Source organism: Micromys minutus (genome assembly GCF_963924665.1).
Source record: "Micromys minutus genome assembly, chromosome: 10".
NCBI lineage: Eukaryota > Metazoa > Chordata > Mammalia > Rodentia > Muridae > Micromys > Micromys minutus.
The window spans coordinates 13,958,990-13,984,405 of record NC_137979.1 but is presented as its reverse complement, the minus strand read 5'-3'; the positions used below and the strand labels follow the sequence as shown (position 1 = coordinate 13,984,405).

At 41.9% G+C, this 25,416-nt stretch overlaps 1 protein-coding gene across 3 annotated transcripts in view; it reads left to right on the top strand.

Annotated features, from left to right (window-relative positions):
• The first annotated feature begins 8,161 nt into the window (after window positions 1-8,161).
• Window positions 8,162-25,416, top strand: part of PRPSAP2 (phosphoribosyl pyrophosphate synthetase associated protein 2) — a 28,708-nt gene continuing 11,453 nt past the window's right edge. Inside the window, exons 1-7 of one of the 3 annotated variants that reach the window (XM_080923082.1) lie at window positions 8,162-8,240; window positions 12,473-12,575; window positions 12,807-12,957; window positions 13,837-13,889; window positions 16,035-16,101; window positions 18,878-19,050; window positions 23,721-23,836. In XM_080923082.1, the coding sequence (XP_080779208.1) occupies window positions 12,839-12,957; window positions 13,837-13,889; window positions 16,035-16,101; window positions 18,878-19,050; window positions 23,721-23,836 (528 nt within the window). In that variant the 5' untranslated portion in view covers window positions 8,162-8,240; window positions 12,473-12,575; window positions 12,807-12,838. Of the gene's footprint in view, window positions 8,241-12,472; window positions 12,576-12,806; window positions 12,958-13,836; window positions 13,890-16,034; window positions 16,102-18,877; window positions 19,051-23,720; window positions 23,837-25,416 lie in introns of those variants that run through there. The other 2 variants (XM_080923083.1, XM_080923084.1) reach the window with 2 other exon arrangements.

Below are 25,416 nucleotides of genomic sequence, written 5' to 3'. Positions count from 1 at the left end.
GCTTGTTAGTGACGTGGAGTTTCTACATGAAATTAGTAAGAAATTAGGTTTTTTTTTTCCCTTAGAAAAATGGGCAGCTCTCTCCAGACTAATGTGTACTTCTCAGTGTTAACCCTGAGCTCACCAATATCTAGTCATGGCAGATCAACATCTCTCCAAGAATGGTTCCTATGTTGTATATCATTTGGTTTCTTTTATTTACCTGCTTGAATACTTGAATAAACCATTCACTGGTTTTAATCTTTTTACTTCAAAACTTACACATAATGACCTGCGCTGATCACTGCGCAGAAGCTCTTTGGCACCGCACTTACTTTAGTGTGCTGATTAAAGTTAACAGAGGAAACATGGTTTTCATTTACTTGGTGAACAAAGCAATGTAATTTTTACATTATTTACCTGTATGAAATTCCAGCAGTTAATTTGAACATTTATGTATAGAATGTTTGTATTTTTAGGTCTTTACTACAGTGTTTCTACCTCTCATTTGTAACTGCATTATCTTCAAACTAGGTAAAAACCCACTGAATCATTGTGGAATAGCCTTTTTAAATTGCTTGTACAAATGTATATTAAGGTTAAATAAAGCTGACAGTGTTTTTAGGTTACAGTTGGGTTGATACTAAGTGGCTTGTCAAGCCAATGCTTCCGTAGAGAGTGGGTCGGGAACTTGGCCATCGATATTCTTTACCCTGCCCCAAGATTCAGAACTCTTGGTGGTAAACCACTCCTTATAGTCATAAAATGTCTCTTACAATTTTTACACTAAGTTCTTTCATGTTCTCTTAATTACCCCATTTATCTCAGTTGGCTTTCCAAGTAAGTAGATGTAGTTGGCCTCCTCTTCTACCACTTCTTGAAAATATAATATGAGCAGTTTTGGAGAGGGTAAGGCTGGTGTGAAGTCAGGAAGTAGGCAAGTGTTGAAACTGCACTGTAACTCTCAAGCTCCTCTTGTACAGCAAAGGTCTTGTAGGTGGTATGTCTAAAGCAGTGAAGTCTCAGCAGTGGAGAGCAACTGTAAACTCATGAGTAACGGTTCTGATTTACTACCATTATCAAGGCTAATTGTTAGAAGAAAATTTTGCCTTGATTATAGCAATAATAAATAAATGCTTTATGTTTCTGTATTTTTATTTCATATCATGTATTTCATTAAATGAAATTAGACAAGTTCACACACTCATGGGTCAGCACCTATATTCATGTCCTAACCTGGAAAATTATTGACCATAAAAATGTAAGTAGAAGAATTATCCATGAACTTGCTAATTGGTTTTCTTGCTGTGTGGATTTTCTTTAATTGTCACTGTTGTTGTTCTTGACATAATTACTTCCTACAGCCCTCATGTGCCCTTTTCTCTACCAGAAAGAATAGCAGTCATCACAGGAACCAGGTATAGGAGCTTGTGTAGAAGCTCTTGTTAGTCAACACAAGTTACTTTACAGGGGTAAAAGGAAGTTGAGTTGAATGCAGAAGATCTGAAATGATGGTCCTAAAAATGCAGTGCTACTCAGTGTGGATCTCTACATATCAGAGGCCAGTCTGCAGAGTGAACTCCAGGATAGCCAAAGCTGCATAATAGAATCTATCTCAAAATTTAAAAATGGATTTAGTAAATAATGCCTATAGGAAATGAGTGATAATTCATGACAGAATCAAAGGGTTTGTGCCAGAACACTGTACTGTGATTACTCAGAAGCTCTTATGTGTTGATTTATTTTGTTTTAGGACAGGCTGAGAAATAACTTGGTTTTGCATTTGTTGAAGCAAGGCCTAGATTTAGGACTCAGTGAGGCCACATGCAATATGGCCAGACAGCTGCTAGAGAAGTCCAGTTCTTGCAGAAAAGCCACTCTCCTACAGCTTACTCATGAGGCACATGGCTTTGGGCACTGTGTTGCCCTTAAGCCACGTGACATCCTTAATGTATCAGTCTAATGGTTACTTTATTTGGTTCTCAATGGAATAGAGTTTAATGTACAAAAATACACATGCACGTTTCAGTCAGTTTTGTTTAACAAGTCAAAACTATTTGAAAGAACATATTAAAGAACTAGAAAAATTAGTTTACCCAAATATCACTATGAATAGATATCCACATACAAAATGCAATGTCAGACTGCAACTAAAAGGTAACCTAAAGTGTTAGGTGAATTATGGGAAAGTGTATGTGCATTGCAGTAAAGAAGAGTCCCTATAACTTAAAACACTGATGGCTTGAGGCTGGAAAACTGGTCAAGCATATAAGATCACTTATTGAGGAATCATGAGGGCCAGGGTTTAGATACCAGCACAGTAGTAACAGCATCTTGTACAGGCCTGTAACTCCAGCTCTAAAGGACCACTGGAGCTTCCTGGAAAATGCAAGCTTCAGGTTCATGGAGACCATTCCTCAGAGGAATAGAATATACCCAACTCTCTTTTGTGGCCCCCATATGTGTACCCATACTGTATGCACCCATATTTACATACACACTCACATGTAGATATGTACACACATATAAATTGATTTGCAATTTTTTAATAGAGCACTGGAGCTAGAGAGATGATAGCTCAGCAGTCAAGGGCGCTCATTGTTCTTGTAGGGCTTGGATTCACAATGCTCTTGTAACTCTAGTTTCAGGGGGTCTGATTCTGTCATCTGGCCTCTAGCTCAAAGCAAGGAAAAGTAGGAATTTGTAGTCATGAGCGGCTGTTGAGCAAGGATGGAAGTGACTAAAAGGAAGCTTGGGTGAGAGGGGCATTCATTAAACCCACCTAATAGAAGGTCAGGATATCCAGACATTTCAGGAGAGAGGTAGAGGATGCAGACCTGGTCAGATCTCAAGGGGAATCTAAAATCAGAGATGGGGTTTCTGGATACCCTGCTATAGCACGATTCTTGCTGAAATTTTGCACAGTAGAGATGAATATGTAAGTCGAAAATTGGAAGCCGATTGCAAAGGAACTTGGAGGAGCCTGGGGAAGAGTCTGTGCCAGAGAAGAAGGGTCAGACACAACAGAAACGACAAGAAAGTCACTTCCCAGCCAAAGTCTGAAGAATTTATTCTGCAAAAAGGAATGAGGTCATACAGGTTAGGGCTGTGGGGACAGAGTTGGGAGGTTGCTAAGTGTTACTGCCCGTTTTTTCCAGCAGATTTCACAGACAAGGTCATCAGTCTCTGGCCTCATCATCTCTCAGCTGGGAGGGGCCTCATTAACCAGCCAATCAGAATGTGAGAACACATGGGATAGAAATTCTATACAGTCAGCCAGACTAATGGTTAGGCAGAATTTTCCTGAGTTTGAGGCCACCGAGGCTACATAATAAGAGCCTAACTTAAAAGCTAACAACAAAAGCCCACTGATTGAAATGTAACTCCTCTCCTGCTGATACCTATGTTCCTTGCAGTTCTGCCCCTGACTTAATGTGTTTCCCAAATTCCTGCTGTTTCCTTTGACCTCTTTCTTCTGTATAGATTTGTTTTTATATGTGTGTGGGAAGGTACCTGTGAAGGTCAGAAAAAACCTTTCTGTCTTTCCTAAAAAGACTTATTTTTACTTATGTGTATCTCCATGTGAGTATTCACATGTGCATGTATGAGCCACCTGAGGTGGGTGCAGGGAACTGAACTCCAGTGCTCTGTGTCATCTCCAGCCCATCACTGTTCTCGGTTTAAAATGTGTATTTAGTGAAAATGCTCTTTTCATCTTGCTGTGGAAAAGTGTTTGATTAAAAGTGTTTCATTCAGTGTGAACTTCCAATATGGGTGATGGGTATGACCTCAAAGCCCCTGATGATGACCTGTAAAGTATAGGTGGCATGAAAAGTTTTTGTTGTTACTGTGTGAATGTTATAAGATGGTTGTGGGTGTCTCATCATGTTTTTAGGCTTGGCCCCTAGCTGATGGTGCTGTTGGGGGTAGGTGGGGGGAGTTAGGTCATTGGGGTAGACCATTGATGGGATATTGGGTACAACCCTTTCCTCTTTCCAGCCACCCTGAAATTAGCAGCTTTGTTTCACTGTAAGACTCGAAGTGAGTCTTAACTACCGGGAGAGCCCCCAGGTGAGACACGAGAATGGAGTTTGATGCATTGGAGAAATGGAGGTTTATTTCAGGGCCGATCTTCAATCAGCCCCTCATGGTGAGTGACTGAAAGGCGACCCCAAGTGGCTATAACAAGCAGTTTATATATATATATATATATATGTGTGTGTGTGTGTGTGTGTGTGTGTGTGTGTAGAAACTCTTATATAAAGTACACATGCCTATGAGCATGGGTTCTATAACTAAAAGGGCCTAGAACCCAGTGTGGTCTCAGAGGTCACCAGGCCATGAAGTACATCTGATATCTCCCCTAAGAATGAGTAATAGTCTAGGGAGAGAAGGGTCTAGGATAATCATTCTGGGGAATGTAAATGGGATTACTAGGTTACTAACAACCCTGTGCCTCTCTGTGGATATAAGGACCTCTGTGCCCATAACACTTCACCACAAACCCTGTGACCATGGACTGAATTCTTTAAAACCATGAGCCAGAATACTTCTTTCTTCCTATGGGTTATTCTGCCACACCGGCAGAAAGCTAATTATCACTGTGAGCTAATAGCCTGGGACTCATTTGTTAGTGTAGCTGAACTCGGCCTCTCCTGACGAGTTAGTGTGTTATATTGTCTTCCACAGTACTGGCTTTTTAGTCATAGGACATGTGCATGGAAGCTGAAAAGAAACTGTGTCTGGATGACTGGGTAGAATTTCCGTCCTGTAGGGCTGATTGGGATGTTGCAGGCTCAGAGGCTAGTTTACCTTCTCTTGGGTTAGTTCTGGCTCTCTGCAACAGCCACTTCTTGCCCACCTCTGTCCTATGACTTCTAGCTACCCACAGGCCCTCCTATGAATCTAACCATCCTCAACCTTCTGATAATTAAATTCTAGGCATCTGGGCACCCTCCAATAAATGTCTACACCTCTCACTTGTGATCTGGAAGTGCAGGTATGGGAATCCTTAAGTATACACATGGAGCCAGGCACTATAGGTAGCGCCTGGCCACTGCTATGTCAGTGGAAGCTAAGTTCCCACAGCAATTAAGTGGAGATGTCTTACCCCATTTCTGAAAGTCACTGCTAATATATGTTAAAATACAATATAGATAAATACATAATAAATGCCTTGATAAGCTGTATTACAGATCAGTCATGATAAAAACTGCATGGTATTGGTACAGAGACAGGCAGGTAGATCAATGGAATAGAATTGAAGACCCAGAAATGAACCCACACACCTATTGTCACTTGATCATTGACAAAGAAACTAAAACCATCCAGTGGGAAAAACACAGCATTTTCAACAAATAAATGGAACTGGTCCAACCTGCAGTCAGTATGCAGACAAATGCAAATTGATCCATTCTAATCACCTTGTGCAAAGCTCAAGTCCAGGTGGATCAAGGACCTCCACATAAAACCCGATACATTGAAACTAACAGAAGAGAAAGTAGGGGAAGAGCCTGGAACACACAGGCACAGGGAAAAAATTCCAGAACAGAACACCAATGGTTTATGCTCTAAGATCAAGAGTTGACAAATTGGATCTCATAAAATTGCAAAGCTTTTGTAAGGCAAAGGACATTGTCAATAAGATAAAATGGCAACCAACAGATTGGGAAAAGATCTTTACCAATCCTACATTCAATAGAGGGCTAATATCCAATATATATAAAGCACTCAAGAAGTTAGACTCCAGAGAATCAAATAACCCTACTAAAAAATGGGGGGCAGAGCTAAACAAAGAATTCTCAACTGAAGAATATCAAATGGCCATGAAGCACCTAAAGAAATACTCAACATCCTTAGTCATCAGGGAAATGCAAATCAAAACAACCCTGAGATTCCACCTCACACCAGTCAGAATGGCTAAGATCAAAAATTCAGGTAACAGCAGATGCTGGGTGAGGATGTGGAGAAAGAGGAACACTCCTCCACTGTTGGTGGGGTTGCAAGTATTTTGGAAATCAGTTTGGCGGTTCCTCAGGAAATTGGACATAGTACTACCTGAGGACCCAGACATTCCACTCCTGGGCATATACCCAAAAGATGCTCCAACATATAACAAGGACACATGCTCTACCATGTTCCTAACAGCCTTATTTATAATAGGCAGAAGCTGGAAAGAACCCAGATGTCCTTCAACAGAGGAATGGATACAGAAAATGGAGTACTACTCAGCTATTAAAAACAATGACTTCATGAAATTCTTAGGCAAATGGATGGAACTAAAAAATATCATCCTGAGTGACGTAACCCAATCACAAAAAAAAAATACATGGTTTACAGTCACTGATAAGTGAATATTAGCCCAAAAGCTTGGAATATCCAAGATACAATCCACAGACCACATGAAGCTCAAGAAGTTGAAAGACCAAAGAGTGGATGCTTCAGTCCTTCTTAGAACAGGAAACAAAATATTCAGAGGAAGAAATACAAAGACAAAGTATAGAGCAGAGACTGAAGGAAAGGCCATCCAGATACTGCCCCACCCAAAGATCCATCCCAAATACAGTCACCAAACCCAGACAATATTGTAGATGCCAAGAAGTGCATGCTGACAGGAGCCTGATATATAGCTGTCTCCTGAGAGGCTCTGCCTGAGCCTAACAAATACAGAGAGGTGGTTGCTCTCAACCAACCATTGGACTGAGAATGGGGTCCCCAGTGGAGGAGTTAGGAAAAGGACTGAAGGAGCTGAAGGGGTTTTCAAGCCTACAGGAAGAACAACAATATCAACCAACCAGAGCTCCCAGAGACTAAACCACCAACCAAAGAATGCACACAGAGCACCCGTGGCTCCAGCCTCATATGTAGCAGAGAATGGCCTTATCAGGCATCAAGGAGAGGAGATGTCCTTGGCCCTGTGAAGACTCAATGCTCCAGTGTAGGGGAATGCCAGGGCAGGGAGATGGGAGGGAATGGGGGCATGCGTGGGGGAACACTCTTACAGAGGCAGGGAGAGGGCAGATGGGACAGGGAGATTCCAGAGAGGGAACCGGGAAGGGGTAACATTTGAAATGTAAGTAAATATCCAATAAAAAATGCCTTGATACCTGGCATGTGGTACATGTTTGTTATGTTACAAATAGTAAGGGATCACCACATTTCAGTATAAAGAATTCAGCAGTGATATATCAACAGCAACCAATTTGCTGGGTGTGATGGCCACACTTTTAATCCTAACACTCGGGAAGCAGAGACAAATGAATCTCTGTGAGTTCCAGGTCACCCAGAGCTACAAATTCTATTTTTTTTGTTTTGTTTTCCTTTTTTAAAAGATTTTATTTTATTTATACAAATATACTGTTGCTGTCTTCAGACACACCAGAAGAGGACATCAGATCCCATTACAGATGGTTGTGAGCCACCATGTGGTTGCTGGGAATTGAACTCAGGACCTCTGGAAGAGCAGTCAGTGCCCCTAACCACTGATCCATCTTTCCAGCCCTACACATTTTTTTAAAACAATAATTTTTAGTATTTTAATTGTTTGTATGTGTTTATGTTTTTGTGTGGATATACGCTGTGAGTGCAGGTGTCGTCTGAGGAGGCCAGAGACATCGGATCCCCCTGAAGCTAGAATTATAGGCAGTTGCGAGCTATCTTGCATTGGATCTGGAAACCAAACTTAACTCCTCTGGAAAAGTAGTATATACTCGTACCCACGGAAAAGAAGGGACGACAAAGTGAATAATTATGAATAACTGTGCATCGACTGTATGCCCAGTTCTCACTCACTCCTCCCAACCTCAGGAGATGGGGGTACTGCTATCATGTCTTTCTCAGAAGAGGAAATTGGGCCAAAGAGGTAACTTGCTCAAGCTTACAAGACAGTAAAGACTGGAACCCAGCCAGAACCTATGAATTTGACCACGCCCACTCTAATTCTCCTCCCCGCCCCTCTCCTCGATTCTGACCCAGCCCACACAACATTCTCCCGCCCACTCCGGTGAGCCACGCCCACACTATCAAATGCACCGCTTCCTCCTACTCCACCTTCTGCCCGCCCCTCTCCCTCCTGACCACGCCCCTCGATGGCCTCGCCCACTCCAGTCAGTTGCCCCTCAGGCCCCGCCCCCGGCCTCGCAGACTAGGACGACTTTCTCGCACTAGAAGTCGCCATTTTGCTGTGAGACGCCGTGCGGAGCTCCGAGCTCTCTTTCTTCGGCAGCCGAGGCTGCGGCAGGCCGGGCTGGGGTCGGGACCAGGTAGGCGGGCGGGGGCGGCGACGGGCGGATGGCGGGCCCCGCGAGCCCGCGCGGGTCGGGGCGGGGCGGGAGCCGTGGTCCTTGTTGCTCCGGGGCGAGCCCGGGGCCCCGTGCTGGGCTCTACTGGCCTTAGTGGATGATTGTGCTCCATTCAGACGTAGGAGGAGCGGCATAAGATACTCAGCACGAAAATCTTTTCCTCAATCTGTTACATTGTTGATAAGGATTTATTTTTCTTATTTTGATCTTGGCACAATTTGGGTGTTTAGCTTTTGTGAGGGATACGAAAATACTGAACCAAGCTTTTGCGGCCTGAGGAAGTGTAAGTTCTCATGGTTTACGGTTTCTTTTCTTTCTTTTTCTTCCGGTGCTGGGGTCGAACGCAAGGTGAAGCAGTGCGAGCGGCCTGCCATTGAACCGTCTCATGCCCTAGTGCTTAACAATTTACATGCACAAATAAAAATAATGCATGCTCCTAGCCCCTATAGAAAACCTTTCTTGTCCTTTAACTGCTATGGTTCGCATCATTATTACCCAATTTTTGCAGAGATATGCACATTAGCTACTCTGAGGTTTTAACCTAGAGCCAGTGTTTCTGCTATTAAATAATCTTGTGGGGCTTGGTGGCACACCCCATAATCCCAGAGGCAGGTGGAAGGATCTTGAGTTCCAGACTTGCCAGATTGGGTGCATAGCGAGTTCCAGGCAAACAGGGGTACAAAGTCATTTTTTCTTTTTAATAGCATTTACAGTCATTGACCATATAGCATACTTGGGGATAAACTCCAAGGACAGCCAACACCAAAACATGGTTCTGTGTTCTTTCTTTGGCATTTAATATATATCTTTTTTTTTATTTATTTCTGAATAAGGTATGTTTGCAATAGATATTTCAAAATCTGGGTATTTGTCTGATCCTATTGACTGTGTAGTTCATCAGGTTGCTAAGTCATATTCTGTGTGTGACTGGGAATCGTGCAACCTATCGTTGTATTGAAGGAACCCTACTACAAATCAGACTGCTACCAAGCTCTGTCCTTTCGGGGCCACTGTTGTGAGGAAGGTGCTGAAGCTTTTAGCTTGTATGACTGCTTCCCCGGGTGTGGAGGCTGGAGAGCTGGCTGGTTAAGAGTACTAGTTGTTTAAGACTGGGTATGAGTTCTTGCATCCACCCACATGGCACCCTACAACCACCACTAATGCCAGACCCACAGGATCTGACACCCTCTCTTGATTTCCAAGAGCACCAGGCATATGTGTGTACAGACAAAACCAAAAAAAAACAAACCTTAAAACTCTCAGAACAGCATTAATCATAAGAAAGCAGAATGCCCAATGACCACAGACTATGGAAGAGTAATGTAGTTTTAGCTCTGCCCAGCAGTTTCTCAATTGTTTTATTTTATTTTGGAGACAGGAGTTTCTCTGTGTAACATCTCTGGTTGTCTTGGAACTCTTTGTAGACCAGGCTAGCCTCAAACTCACAGAGATCTGCCTGCCTCTGCTTCCCAACCTCTGGAATTATAGGCGTGTGCCTCAACTTTTATTTTGTACTTTTTATTTATTTGTTCTTAATTAATTAATTAGTTAATTTGTACATTTATTGGTTTTTTTTAAGGCATGGTTTCTCTATGTAAACCTGGTTGTCCTGGAACTTGCTCTGTAGACCAGGCTGGCCTCCAACTCAGAAATCTACCTGCCTCTGCCTCCCAAGTGGTAGGATTAAAGGTGCCAACACCACCTGCCTATATATTTTATTTTTAGCATTGGTGATTGAACCCAGGCGTGCAGCACGAAGCACTCAGTTTTCACTAAGGTACACTTCTAATCCTTCTCATCAATGCCAACTTTTTTCCCATGTTGGAGTTGGAACCAAGGCCCTGTGTGTGATAGGCAAATGCTCTACTACCGAATCAGATTTTCCAGGAGTGAGTTAATGAAAGTAGCTCCTGTATCCTTTTTGCTAACAAATGACTTTCAATTCTGTTTTCCAACTGTTATACCTGAAGTGAGGCTTTGTTCAGCATACTGGTTGGGCCTCTACCAACAGACCTTTCATTTTGGTGAACAAGCCATTTCCAAGCCTCTGTCTTCGTTGTCTGGGAGGTATACAGGTCTAGGCTATGGCTAAGGCCTGTTGTGGTGTAAGCACACACAAGTAATCTTCACTCATGAGACCTGACAGATTGTCTCACCCAGAGAGGTGAATGTAATTTGCTCTTCAAGGTCTTGAGAGTCTCCAGAAAAGATGTATTTTCACCCATGCATAAATAATTTTCATATTCTAGAGTAAGTTTAGGCTAACACGAAAGCAGTAACAGCACATGAGGGGAGAGTGGAAGCAGTCTGTACTTTCCATTCCACAGGGAAGTTTGTGCTAATGAACACCGACAACTAGTGATTCTGGAGGCTGGTCTTGGTGGTGCATGCATACCTTTAATCTCAATATTTGGGAGGGAGATGGATATCTCTGAGTCTGAAGCCAGCCTTGTCTTCATAGTGAGTTCCAGGACAGCCAGGGCTACAGAGAGAGTCCCTGTCTCAGAAAACAAAAACACCAAAAACACCGTTGGAATTTCTCAGTGGGAAGGAAAGTGGAACTAGAGGCAACTCTTAAGAGTTGGGCAGTCATAGTGATTGTTTTGATTGCCCTTTCTAGGTGCATGCCCTGCCTGCCTCTGATGTTCAAGAGTGAGCTTACATAGGATTTCACATAGAACCCAAGGCATGCCTCATGCTAGGCAAGCCCTCTACTGTTAAGCTACACTCTAACCCTTAATGTCAGAGTTTGACTTTACAAGCTGTTGCCCTGGATTCCGCCTGGAGACCAGGCAGGCTGCTATGTTCATTTGTGCCACAAGAGGAAAGGCTTCAGATGTCCTGGAGGAGCACATGGTGAAGAGAGGCTGGGCTGTTGTGTGAATGAAGAGTGGATGTTCCCTTTAAATCTTCAAGGAAAAAAACATAGTTCTAAGGTAGAATTTGGGGTGATGGGCCTCAGAGATGAGGGCTCCAGGCCTAGGGACTAGAGTCCTGTAGATCTAACAGAGAGAGGCTGAAGTACCTATAAGAGCCCCTCCTACCCCTTAATACTTTATGCTGCCCCAGGTCCTCTCAGGGTCTCTTGTATTGTTATTTAGGAACTTCTTATTTGAAGTTTAGGGGATGTAAAGAAGTGGCCACCCAGGCATTTTACTGAATTTAGTAGATAACCGAGACTATTGTGAACTGTTCTGTGGTTGCTGCAAGCCCAAACGGGGTCCCCTGTAAGAGCAGTAAGTGCTCATAACCCTCCAGCCATCACTCCAGCCCTGCCAGTGCAGTTTCTTTTCCACCACCCCATTTTCTGAAGCTAAGCCAAATTCTCTGAAAGCCAGGATTACTTGTTACAGAAGGGACCGAGTAAGTTTTCAGCTTTGTGGCTGGGCTTGACTGAGTGGGATCTGTGGACTCCTGGTCCACAGCCACTTTTCACAGTGTGCACCAGTGGACTCCTTACCAACATTAGTGGATTGGCTGTGCAGATGTTTGTTTGTGACTTATAAGCTTCTGAGAAATTACTCCATAGCCGGCATTGGAACCCTGGGCTTCCCATTTAGAATAAATATCCCTTAAAGCTGCTCTGCTACTAATGTGCTCTCCTAGCCTGATAGTGGAACTGCACCTAGCTACCCAGGACCAGGCGATCCCAATGTATGTGTGTGTGAAGCCTGTCTTAGATGATGATCCATTGACCACAGCTTGGCCACACTGTGGAAGTTGAGGCAACAGTTAGGAAGAATAGTATAGCTTGTCCTATAACTCAAGTTGTTCGTACAAGCAACTAACAGATATTCACAGTGATACTCTTTTGAGCTAGATACACTGAATGTGTTTTTTCATATTTCTACAGAGCTCAGTGTCTGAGTGTTGTTTTGGAGACAGGGTCTCTACTATAGTTCTGGCTATCTGGCTATCACTATGTAGGCCAGGCTGACCTTGAACTCACAGAGGTCCTCCTGCCTCTGCCTCCTGAGTACTAGGATTAAAGGTGTGCCCTTACCAGGTGCTCTAAAGCACAGAGCCACCTCCAGCACTGACAAGATGCATTTTAGATGTGGCCCAAAGCAGCTGTGGGGTGTGGGTGTGGGGAGCAGGTGTCGTAGAAGGATCTAGGCCACTTATTCCTTGTTTAAGGATCAGCTAGTCCGTGTCCTTGCTAATGGCTTTGCCATTTTTTTGTGTTAATCCAGGAGGAATAACAGAGAGGTTAACAGGAGAATAACAGGAGGTTGTCCATAATTGACTTTAAGCAGCAAACAGTAGAACACTGAGCTCTTCAGCTCCACCTTTCTTGTAAGTTTATTATTTATTCCCAGTGGGTATGGAAAGTAATGGAGTTGTGTGGTGCCATTTGCAATCTTAAATCCAAGGGTTGTACTTCCCCATACTATATCTCCCTTAAGACAAGAGCCACCATTATGGTGGCAACTATTTTCCTTCTGCTGATGACATTTGTTTAAAAACAAAATCTGCTCAGATGTATTTTATATATGGTAGTCCTTTACCTAAACTCTTTTCTTCTAGGCTCTGAGAATTGGAAAGCCAAGAAGGTTTTGATGTTTTGTGTGACGCCTCCTGAATTAGAAACCAAGATGAACATAACCAAAGGAGGCCTCGTGTTGTTTTCAGCAAATTCCAATTCGTCATGTATGGAGCTTTCAAAGAAAATTGCTGAGTGAGTTCCAGTTTTACCATTCAAATCCATAGTCAATATGTGTGGTGATTTTTAAGTGTGGTAATCAGATTAGCAGTAATTATCAAGATCAAAAGCAGGTATAGTTAACCTGAATATCATCTGAATACAATCAGCACTACAACGTGTGAGTGACCACAACTCCTAGGAGTGTGGTAGGCACAACTGTAGATGAAGTATTATCTAGCAAACAGATGTGTAGTATATGAGGATAGTTTCCAGCTTATAATTTAGCCTAATTTTAAGAAACTGATTAACCACATACCAAATCACTGTGGTTCATAAAACCTTGATATGAATATTGTGAGTTAATGATGAGCAGGCCAGTCAAAGCTTTCTTTTCATTTAATTTACATTTTAGTGTGGGAGCCAGAAAGAAGCAAGCTAAGATAACCAACTAGTAACCAACTGGGTGGTTTTAAGTGGTAACAAATACCAGGAAGAAGGCAGTAAGGAATAAAGAAGGGTGTAATAGTTTGGCCTAGCTTGGGTGCTCAGGCACCTTTAAATCAAGGAATGTCTAAGAACTGAGACTCAGATAAGCCCTCCAATGAAGATTGGTGCAGAGGGAGCAACAGGTTCCAAGACCTGTTACATGTAGTAGGGAGGTTGGTGCCTGTGAGGAACATAGGGCATGGAGTACTAGGAAGATGGCCCATGAAACAGGAGAGACAGATTGCATAGGCCTTTGGTGGTCATGGGGTTGAGGTAAGGGTAGCCAACAAACGAATATGATATAATATTTACTTTATTTCATAATTAGAATGACTTATCTTTGTCAACTTATAAGTCATCTTTAATAGTAAAGATGTTGGGTCTATTCTGTTGCCTTCTCAGCTTTTATCCCTTTCTCTTCTCTAGGCGGCTGGGGGTGGAGATGGGCAAAGTGCAGGTTTACCAGGAACCTAACAGAGGTGAGCTTCCTTGGACATATGTATTGTGGATCTTCTTGCAGAATGTGGTGTAATGGGTCATCAAGTTATCCTTGACTGTCAGATAGATTCAGTCATCTAGTCAGTTCTGAAAGCAGAAAGTCAGGCAGGCAAGGTGGAGGAGAGTGGTTTTCAGTCCTTACTAATACCGTATAGAAATATCCTTGGTGCAAGTCGCGGGTAGAGGTTTGATTGATTCTCATTAAGAGGTTCTTGGTTCTCCTTAAGTAAACACTGCATAAGTATAACGAGCTCCTCAGCTTTGCTGTTTGTTGGTTGAGAACATTTTGCTGTAGGTAACATAAGTCCTGTGTGCCTGCACTTTCAGTTTGTAGGAATGCCCAGGACTACATACACGCCATGCTCTTATGTGCTGCATTATTGCACCCAGGCCCTCATGCATGACTACCTACGGATCTGTGCCTCTAACCCCAGCTGGTTAGTCTTCATTTCCTCTAAGGCCATAGGTTAAGTCCTTAAAAGTTGCTAGGAAATAGTTGATATTTCTTTAGAATGGTGGATATTCTTAGTGAAATAATCCTAGCAGGGGTAGTGGCAGCTTTTATGGACATGAGAATCTTACTCTGTATTCTTGGGCAGTAATAAATGGATAATCTCTGTACTTGACATCTTTGACACATAGTAGGTGCTCAGTAAACACTTATTCATTCTGTGTTTTCACTACAGGAATTCATCTAGTAGTTACACTGTAAAAAGCTGTTTCATCTCCCTTAATTTTCCTAAGATGGTGGCTGCAGAGCAAAGTGTAGCTGAAATCTGGAGAGGGTCTTTTCTGGGAGACTGGATGAGGGAGAGCTGTGGGAGGAGTGGCACTATGGTGTTCACTCCCAGGCTCAGGAGTAATGGGATGGAAAGTCCTTGGTTTATTGCAGAGGAACTAACTTCTATATTTTTTACTGTTTGTGGATACTGAAAGTCTGGGTCAGGGATAGATACAAAGTCTGATGAGTAGCAGTACCAGGATTTAAACCCAGATCTCATCTCTAAAACTCATTTGTAGTGTCACACCCCAATCCTTTGTAAGCACACTATTTTTTTTTTTTTTTTAATGATTTTGTTAGTTTAGCATCAGTGCCCTACTACATAGCCCAAGCTGGCTTTGGACTTACAAAGTAGCCCAGGTTAGCCTCAAACTTGATATCCTCTTGCCCTACCTTCCTGAATGCTGGTATAAAAGTGGCCGTCACTACAGAGCACAGAGCCTGCCTGCTAAAGCATTCTACCACTGAACTATATCTCTGGGTTGCAAACATTTTTAATGAAAACTTTCAAACTTATGAACTAATTGAGAGAATAGTACCATGACTGGCTATATTGATGTGTACCACATAGGTTTGGTGTTTTGCTATCTAAATGTGTTGCATTTGAAAGTAAGGTACAGATATCAAGACACAATCCTTAGATACCTGGCCACGTCTCCGACATATAAGCTCTTACACATAAATAGAATACCTTAGTCATACTTAATAAATTAGCTATAATTATGATTTTTGAAGGCTTTTTGTTGTTGCTAGTTTTATATGATTCCTAACCTCAAGTGATTGGGCTTTTTTAAAAGTTTAAAAACATTTTTTGATTTGCTTTTCTTTGCTGTTTTATGAATCAGAGTTTTACTTTGTAGTCCAGGCTAGCTTCTAATTCTTCTATCCTCCTGTCTCAGCTTCTTGAGTATTAAAATGGCCAGAAGGTGGCATGGTTTCTCTTTTGATGTAGAGCCATATTTCACCCTGCAGTCTGCCTCTCATGTTGATATTGCAAACCTACCCTGTGAAGTGCTCCATCCTAGATTTGTTCCTTGTTAATTACAGATGTTTAAGAGCAGGCATAGTCGCCAGTCTTCTTTTATCCCACAGCATATTACATTTGTGCCTCTGCTCTTAATTGATGCTGGTTGCATCATTTCTAGGCTGTACTCTGACACAGCATGTGAGGAGAGAAGCCTAGATTTGACTCAGAAGTATGATTAATGGTGACCTGCTTCATGTCAGTGTGTTCTGCTGTTTGGTAGTAGTCCTGGTTTCTGTATTCTATTAAGGTTGGAAATTAATGTAGACTTGGTGAATGTTTTACATTTTGAACTATTATCTTCCCTTCTTCTCCCTTTAGAAACAAGAGTTCAAATTCAGGAGTCTGTGAGAGGAAAAGATGTATTTATCATCCAAACCATCTCAAAGTAAGTGCTTTCTCACTGCCTCTTGAGTATGCCCGTTAGAGTCTGAAGGATAGGCCACACAGGAGTAGCTAGTTAAGATTGGTGTGCTTTTGCTGGTCTTTTAAAACCCATTTTATCTGAGAAAAGAAGACAACTGAACCCTGCCATTCTCGTGGGCGGGTGAGATCTGAGCCAGAGAGCAGCACCGCGGACTCATGAACACCAGAGGAACCAGTGCTCTTTACTGAGCTGTCTCTGCAGCCCCCTTTGCTAGCTTTTCTAGTGAAGCTGCTGACTTTTGTCTCTCTCTCCCTCAGCCCGTTCTGTTTTTTTGTTTTTAAAGAGAGAAACTCTTGCTGAGCTTCCAATCCATCCCTAGATTCCTAGTATCAAGAGATCTCTGCCTCAGCCTTCCTAGGCAGATACCACTGTGCCTGCCCTTTTCCAGATTAGTTTGTTTGGGTGTTTATTGTTGGTTGTTTTGATAGGGTCTTTTGCATCTCTGGCCTCACACTTGCCATGTAGCCAATAATGACAAATTGCTGTTTCTCCAGTCTCCACTTGAGTTCTGAGACTACAGGTGTGTGCCTCTATGTTCAGTGCTGAGGATTTATCCCAGGCTTTGTGCGTGCTGGGCAAGAACTCTACCAGCTGAACTGTATCTCCTTTTCTGTATTGTTTTATTTTGTTAGATGTACTTATTTTTATTCTATGTGTTCTATATTCTATATGTTTGCATACATGTATGTAAATGAACTGCATGCATTCCTATGGAGACCAAATGAGAGTATTAAATCCTTTGCAACTGAGGTTAGGGACAGTTCTTGGCTATCAATTTTGTTAATTTAATTTTACTTTTATGAATATTTTTTCTGTATGTATGTACAGTATCATATGTGTGCATACTTACAGAGGCCAGACAAGAGTGTTAGGTCCCCTAGACCTGGAATAACAATAACAGATAGTTGTGCAGTGTCACATGGGTGCTAGGAATTGAACCCAGATCTTCTGTAAAAGTAACAAGCAGTCTTAACTGCTAAGCCAGCTCTCCAGCTCCTCTTCAGAATTCTTGTTGAGGGGAAGTAGCAAACAGTAGAAACTCTTAAGAATAGACTCTATTAAGTTTTTCTAGCAATCAAAGAATCGTGTTAGCACTTAGTTTCTGTGATAGAACTGTTATCAACTGTCCCTGTCTTTTGGCTCCACATAGGACATGGAGTTCTGTCTTAACTAGGTTGCAGAAAGTATACATACACATCAGGATCTTCTTTCTGAGATGCCAAGAAACAGACTTCAGATTTGACGGTGTCACATTTAGCTGCTACTTCATTTTATTGGTTGATTGACTTGGTGATGGATTAATAGCAGCAGTAGTAAGGATCAGACCTAGAACCTCCTACTGGGCAAATATCCCTACATAGTGAGACCTTCTTTAGAGAAAACAAAACAAAGAAACAATTTGATAGATACTAGGTACACCATAAAATAATAAATGCTGTGTGACATATAACACAAAATGAAGAGTGCTAAGACTAACTCACTGGTGGAAGGTTTGTTGTCTTACATTCAAGAACCTCTGAATTCAATCCTCATCATTACCAAAAGTTTAAAAAAAAAAATGGGAGAGAGTTGGGATGATAGTAGTAAGAGGGCAGAGGGCAGGCAAAGTCGGCCTCAGTGAAGAGGAGAGCAGTGAATGTCTAGAAAGGCTTGTGGAGCAAATATCGAGGTGAAGAGTGTGAAAGCAGATCACAAAGGGGCCCGGGAGACACTGTGCAGCCCTTAGTGCTGGCTCCTGCTGTGGATGAGAATAGGAACCATTTCTGGGCCTTGGGCATTTGCACTGACTTCCACTTTAAAGAACAAGCTGCTCTGTTTGTTCTTTAACAACTGAGGGCCCCAGTGGGGGGTGGTAGTAGAGCAGTGAGATTCAAAGGCTTGTTAAGAGAGGAATCTAGCCACCTCTGAAGTTCCTGCAGAGTAGCATAAGGAACAGTGTGGCCAGAGAGATAGTGACCACAACTTTTCTGATGATGTAGGCATTTGCAAGGAAGAACAGTGCCTTTAGTTACATTTTAACATTCAGATGGAAGCACCTAACAACAGCTAGTTAGATTACTTTCTTAAGGGGATCTTGGGCTAGAGATAGAACTGTAAGAGTGGTCAGCATTTTCAGAGGCTGAGAGGTGAAGGGTGACAGGAAGAGGAAACAAATGAATATATCTTTGGCAGGTAGTGGGGGAACCAAGAAAGGAATCAAAGGAGGCAGAGGAACATTGTGCACCCATTGTAGGCACAGCTGAGCAGCTGCCTAAGAGGCAGCAGAAAGGCTAAGAGAAAGACTGACAGTAGCCAATGGAGTTAGCCAATCCATTGTTGGAGGCTGTTGATGAAAGTTGGGGAGCTGTTTGGAGAGCACAGCTTCTTTGGAGTGTATATGAGAAAAAAAGGAGAGTGGGACTGTAGACTTCTCTCCTGGATGTCCTACAAAGACAGGCAAAGAACTGGGACGATGAGCAAGATGAGGGGCAGGCATGAGGAATGATGGTGGCACTGGTCTTCCATAGAGCATGGTGAGGGAATGGCAACTAGAGTCAGAGCGTTGTGAAAAGTTCTCCTCTGCTGCCCAGTGGCTGAGCACACGTGGTATGAAAAGCTGTCCTCTGATCCTCTCGTTCAGTGAGAAAGCAGAGGTCATCTGGTCAGGAGCTGAAGACTGTCTAGGAGAAGAGAGATTTGTCTCTTGTGTCTAACGCTTTAAGTGTTATAAGTGTCTGACATTGTCTGTGGGTTTCAGGGACGTGAACACCACCATCATGGAGCTCCTAATTATGGTATATGCATGTAAGACCTCATGTGCCAAGAGCATCATCGGAGTGATCCCCTACTTTCCTTATAGCAAGCAGTGCAAGATGAGAAAAAGGGGCTCGATTGTCTCAAAATTGCTGGCTTCTATGATGTGCAAAGCTGGTAAGAATGGCAGATTGTTTGTTTGTTTGTGTGAGGCAGGGTCTGGCTGTGTAATCCTGGCTGTCTTGGAACTCACTACATAGACCAGGCTGGCTCTAGACTTATAGAGATTTGCCTGTCTCTGCCTCCCGAGGAGGAGACTAAAGTTATGCACCACCATGGCAGATTTGTTTTTGACTTTAGAAATGTCAAAGCATTATTTTGACTAGAGTTCTAAAGAAAGTACAAGTAGTGAAACAGATAGTTTATACGGTGGGCTTTTTTCCCAGGAAAGATGTGCTGGTCACCCAGCAGCTAGCTGCCTGAAACCCTGGTGCACCAGCCCCACAGTACTGAAATGGTACATTTCACACCCCACCTAAGTGGCAGATACAGCACCAGTACACTGTCCTAGGGGAAGACAAGGACATCACAAGATTGATTTAGTCACATTATTCCTGGTGACATGAGGTTTAAACTTACCAATTATTTCTTTCTGAAACTTGTCATTAAGTGTTTTTGGATCATGGTTATCTGAAATTATGAGAAGTATACCACAGGTAAACTGGGGTCTAGTTTAATTAGAAAACTGTAATTTGTTATTGAAATTCTAATTATTCAAATTGAAATTCTGATTCCAATTCACTAAGACACAAATAATAAAGAACAACTTCTATTATATTTTTTCCTGAATTACTTAACATTCATATTGATATGTCATATTTTTAAAGTCATATTCAAGTTTTGAAAGGAGAAAAATAATCTTGAACCTTACTTTTAGACTTTAGTACAGGAACCATTTTCATTTTACAAATAGTTGTATTTTATAAACCACATACATTATTTATTTTCTGTTAAACATTTTCAAGTAACAGCCTAAGTATTATAAAAACCATTTTTATATTTGTTAATTAGTGTACAGGTTATTGTGTATGTAGGTCAAGGGGCAACTTTGACCATTGTTCCTTAGGTGACATCCACCTTTTTTCTGAGACAGGATCTCTCATTGGTCTGGAGCTCTCCATGTAGGCTAGGCATCTTTACTACTTCTTCCTGTTTCTCAGTACCTCTTTTTCCTTTTCCCTGGTTCTGGTTTCACAACCCATACCTACATATTAATGGATATATATATAGGTATTAATGGGTAGGATCCACATATGAGAGAAGACATATTTGTCCTTTTAAGTCTAGATAGATTACTTTGTTCAATATAACCTTCAGATTAATTTTTTTGCAAATTTAATTTTTTTTATACCTGGATAAAATTCCATTTGGTATATGTGCTACAAATTCATTATCTACTTATCTGTTGACGGACATTAGGCTGGTTCTGTTTTCTTGTGTTTGTGAGTAGAGCAGCAGTACATGTGGACCTGCAAGTATTTGTGTGGTAGAGTGTAGAGTCCTTTTCATGTCTGCCAAATAGTGGTTCAGCTGGGGATATGGTAGTTCTCTTTTCTTTTAATGCATATCTGTAATTTGACTATGTACCACATGTTTACAGTACCCTCAGGCCAGAAGAGGGCATTGGATCCTCTGGAACTAGAGTTCCAGCTGTCAGTTGCCATGTTGTTGCTGGGAACTGAACCCAGCTCCTGTGGAGGATCAGCTTTGCAGCTCTCTTCATTTTGTGAGAGGCCTCCACATTGGTTTTTATGGTGACTACCCCACTAGCAATAGTGTTTCTCTTTCCTCATGTTCTTGACAGCAATTATTAGTTTTTTTAGTGATTGTCATTCTAACTAGGGAGAGGTGACATCTCAAAGTAGTTGGGCAGGGGGTCTTCTGTTTGTTTGCCTTTTTTAAGACAGGGTCTCACTAAGAAGCCCATGCTGGCCTTAAACAGCAGTTGAAGAGCTTAAAGGAATGCCTCTCACCACATCCAGCTCAAAGTAGTTTTAATTTGTTTCCCTGCCAAACACACAAAATATGTATTTTCTATTTGTATGACTTCTTTTGTGAACTGTCTAATCAGCCAATTCACCTACCAAATGATTGGCAATTTGAGGGTTTAGTTTTTGGTTTTTGTTTTTGGTTTGGTTTTTTTTTTTTTTTTTTTTTCCATGTGTCTGGTGTTTAATTTGTGCATTTCTTTACATTCTAGATAATACCTTCCCTACCTAACATGTAGCTAGCAAAGGTTTTCTCCTGTTCTGTAGGCTGGCTGTTCATTCCACAGCCTAAGAATTTTATATGTTTTATCCATGCTTTACCAGACGTCTGTGTTGTGTGTGCTTGTTTGAGTGTACATGATAAAAGGAAGCATACATCACAGAAGTGTGTGCAGACCAAGGACTGAAACTTCCCCAGGTCACTGCTTCTTACAGATACTCACTATAGAATACATTTCCAAAGTATCTTTACAAAGAAGACAGAAACAAAACACAGCTTTAAAAAAATATAAACTCATATACCCAAAAGATGCTCTAACATATAATGGGGACACATGTTCCACTATGTCCATAGCAGCCCAATAACAAAAGAACATACATGATATACACTCACTGATAAGTGGATATTAGCCCTAAAGCTCAGAATACCTAAGATACAATTCATAGACCACATGAAGCTCAAGAAGTTAGAAGACCAAAGAGTGGATGCTTTAGTCCTTCTTAGAAGGGGGAACAAATTATTCACAGGAGGAAATACAAAGACAAAGTGTGGAGCAGAGACTGAAGGAAAACCCCACCCAAGGATCCATCCCATATACAGTCACCAAACCCAGACAATATTGTGGATGCCAAGAAGTGCCTGCTGACAGGAGCCTGATATATAGCTGTCTCCTGAGAGGCTCTGCCTGAGCCTAACAAATACAGAGGCAGATGCTCTCAACCAACCATTGGACTGAGAATAGGATCCCCAATGGAGGAGTTAGGAAAAGGACTGAAGGAGCTGAAGGGGTTTTTAACCACAGGAAGAACAACAATATCAACCAACCAGACCCTCCAGAGCTCCCAGAGACGAAACCACCAACCAAAGAATACACATGGAGGGACCCATGGCTCCAGCCTCATATGTAGCAGAGAATGGCCTTATCAAGCATCAAGGAGAGATGTCCTTGGCCCTGTGAAGACTCAATGCCTCAGTGTAGGGGAATGCCAGGGCAGGGAGATGGGAGGGAATGGGGGAGTGGGTGGGGGAACACTCTTACAGAGGCAGGGAGAGGGGGCATGGGGTAGGGGGATTCCAGAGGGGAAACCGGGAAAAGGGTAACATTTGAAATGTTAGTAAAGAAAATATCCAATAGTGAGTGAGATTGTGTGTGTTGAGTGTGTGCGTGTGTGTGTGTGTGTGTGTGTGTGTGTGTGTGTGTGTGTGTGTGTATGTGTATCTAGCAACCTCAGCCCTGGGGAACCATATTAGTTACTTCTATTATTGATGTGACAGAATACCTGACAAACACAACTGGAAGGGGAGAAATTTTATTTTGACTCACAGTTTGAGGTATAACAATCTATTACATCATACTGCACGTGCAGACAAATGCTTGGCTCAGCTAGCTTCCTTCTTCTGCAGCCCCAGACACCAGCTCAGGGTGTGGTATCACCCACATTTATAGCGAATCTTCTCGCCTCAGTGTAATCAGAATAACCCTCACAGGTATGCCAGATGCTAATCACTCACAAATGAGTCTCCAAGACTTATCTCTAGGTGACTGTAAATCCTATCAAGTTGACATTATTAACCACTGAACCCTTTTGAAACACTAACAAGCATTGACAGAGGAAACAGGCTAGCCCACTGAGTCTTCGGGAAGCTTTCTCCTTTGTCTTACGGGCTTGTTCTTGGATGGACCACACAGGTTCAGCTCCTTATTCTTTGGACAGTACTTTTCTTAAATGTTCTTGTTTCTTTTTCTGGTAATCGTTTCAGATGTCACAGTGTGGGTGAAGAGGTATTAATACCTTACGCTGGGTTTTGCCATTTCTCCTAAGGAAAATTCTAGGAGATGCAATCTGTTATAATAGCACTTAAAAAAATTTTTTTTTTTGTTAAGATTATCTGCTGTTTCTGTACTTTAAGGGGTTTTTGTTGTTGATGATGATGATTTGCTTGTTTGTTTGTTTGTTCTTTTTTTTGTATTTAAAGTAGCAATTTTATTTGAGTTAAAATTATTTATAAAAACCCAAAGACATATTTCATAAAACTAGTACAAACTATTTTTTCCTGCCCTTGGGTTTTTGCTCCAGTTGTTTGTTTTTTCAAGCATGGTTTCTTCATGTAGCCCTGGCTGTCCTGGAATTCACTCTGTAGATCAGGATGGCCTCTAACTCAGAGATTCACCTGCCTCTGTTTTCCTGAGTGCCAGGATTAAAGGCATGTGCCACCACTCCCTGACCAAAAGTTTTCTTTTTATTTATGTGTGTGTGGATATGTGCACATGTATGTAGGTTTCTAGAGGACAAGAGAGAGTCTTAGCCTTTGGAACTGGAATTATAGGTGGTTGTAAGCCTCTTAACATGTCTTACTCTAACCAAACTTATATCCTCTACAAGTTATTTTCTGAGCTATCTCTCCGCCCCTACTTCTGATCTTCAAATGGAAATGTAGGACATACATCTAATATTGCTAAAATTATAAGCAGAGGTTCCAGGTTTTCATGATAGGACAGTGTTTGCTTGGTCATTGTTATATGGGTGTCTTAGAGTACTGTGGTACTGTTGACCTGTTTAACTTGCTTTTATTTGAAGGTCTGACTCATCTCATCACTATGGATTTACACCAGAAGGAAATCCAGGGCTTTTTCAATATCCCAGTGGATAATTTAAGAGCCTCCCCCTTCTTGTTACAGTATATTCAAGAAGAGGTAAGCTAGCTCTAACTTTTTATGTTTATATAAAATGATAGAGCTTCTGTTTCCTTGGGTTTTCCCCAAAAGACCAAAACTTTATGTATTCTGCTTAAAGAACTGTTATATCCTCTAAAATTTCATATCTGTAGGTTTTTTTTTTCCACTCAGCTTTTTTCCTCCAAATTTTGCTTATGTGTGTGGCTATTTTGTTTATGTGTAGGAATGTGCACCATGTGTGCCTGGTGCCCATAGAGGCCAGAAGTAGGCATCAGCTTCCCTAGAAATAGAGTTGTGAGCCCCTCCATGTGGTGCTGGGCATTGCATCCACACCCCTGGAAGATCGAGCCGTGAACCGTCACCTCTTCATCCCTCTCCTTATATTTATTACCTTATGAGTTCCTCATTGCTGGCCTTTTCATCCATTTTTCAGATTTCTCATCCATTTTGCTGGCCTTCCCCCCTGGTGTCTCATTTCATCAGCCCCCTTTTGTTAATTTCTGAAAAAAGACTGTCATTTAAAAAAATATATATCTGTTTCTACTTTAGCCGACCCTTCATTGAATCACTCAGAGAAAGATTCTATTCCATGATCTTACTCAAAAGTTTCCAGAATTGTTAGTCTTATGAGTATTTGTGATCTGCTAATTCAGAAGCCTTTTACATGTTTGGATTATGATGCTACTCTTTGGTGTTTTGCTTTTAGGAGCTATTGTTAGCACATGTCGTGTTTCTCTGTAGTAACTTTTCTAGAGAGCTTCATTTCTCAGTGGTGTATTTAAGGGCAACGCTTTGAACATTTCTAAAGCATGTTTTCTTGTTGACAATCCAGGCCTTCCTCACGGACCTGGTTTTTGGTCCTTTTGTCTTGCCAGTGGTTCTGACTGTCACCTCTCTTTGGCAGGGTTTGATATGTTTGGTGAACAAATAAAGGCATGGTATTAGTTACTTTCCTTGTTCGCTGTGACAAAAGGATCTGACAAAAGCAACTGAAGAAGGGAGGGCTTATGGTGACCCACAGAGTCAGAGTGCTCTCAGAGTGGGGAGTCGGGGTTGACTGGAGAATGCATGAAGACGTGTTCAGTCTTCCTCAACTCACCTTGCTTTTTGAGGTCTCTCACTGAACATGGAGTTCATTGATTAGCTAGATTGCCTGGCCAGTGTGCTTTAGACATCTTCCCGACTCCACTTTTTATGTGTATCCCCCACCCCTCACCCACAGCGCCACTCCCAGTCCTTGGGTTACAAACACAGGCTGCCACATTCAACTTTTATGTGTGTGAAGGGGTGGGCAAGCTCAGCTCATCACACTTTTGAGCATCATCAGCTTAGTGACGGAGCAACATCTCCATTCTCTCTGCTAACTTTTTAAAAGAACACTTGTTCTTTTTTTTACTGAGGTTTTTAATATAGGTAAAAAACAAAAAAAAATCCTATTGAGAACATTTTCATCATTATTCCCAAAGGAAGATTTTGCTTTGAACTTTTTTTTTTGATGAAACTTTAAGTCAAATGATAATTTTGAATTTGTTGTGTGTTGGGTATTGGAATAGCCTCTTAGAGATTAAATAGTAATCCCAGGCCTCTTGTCTGCCACA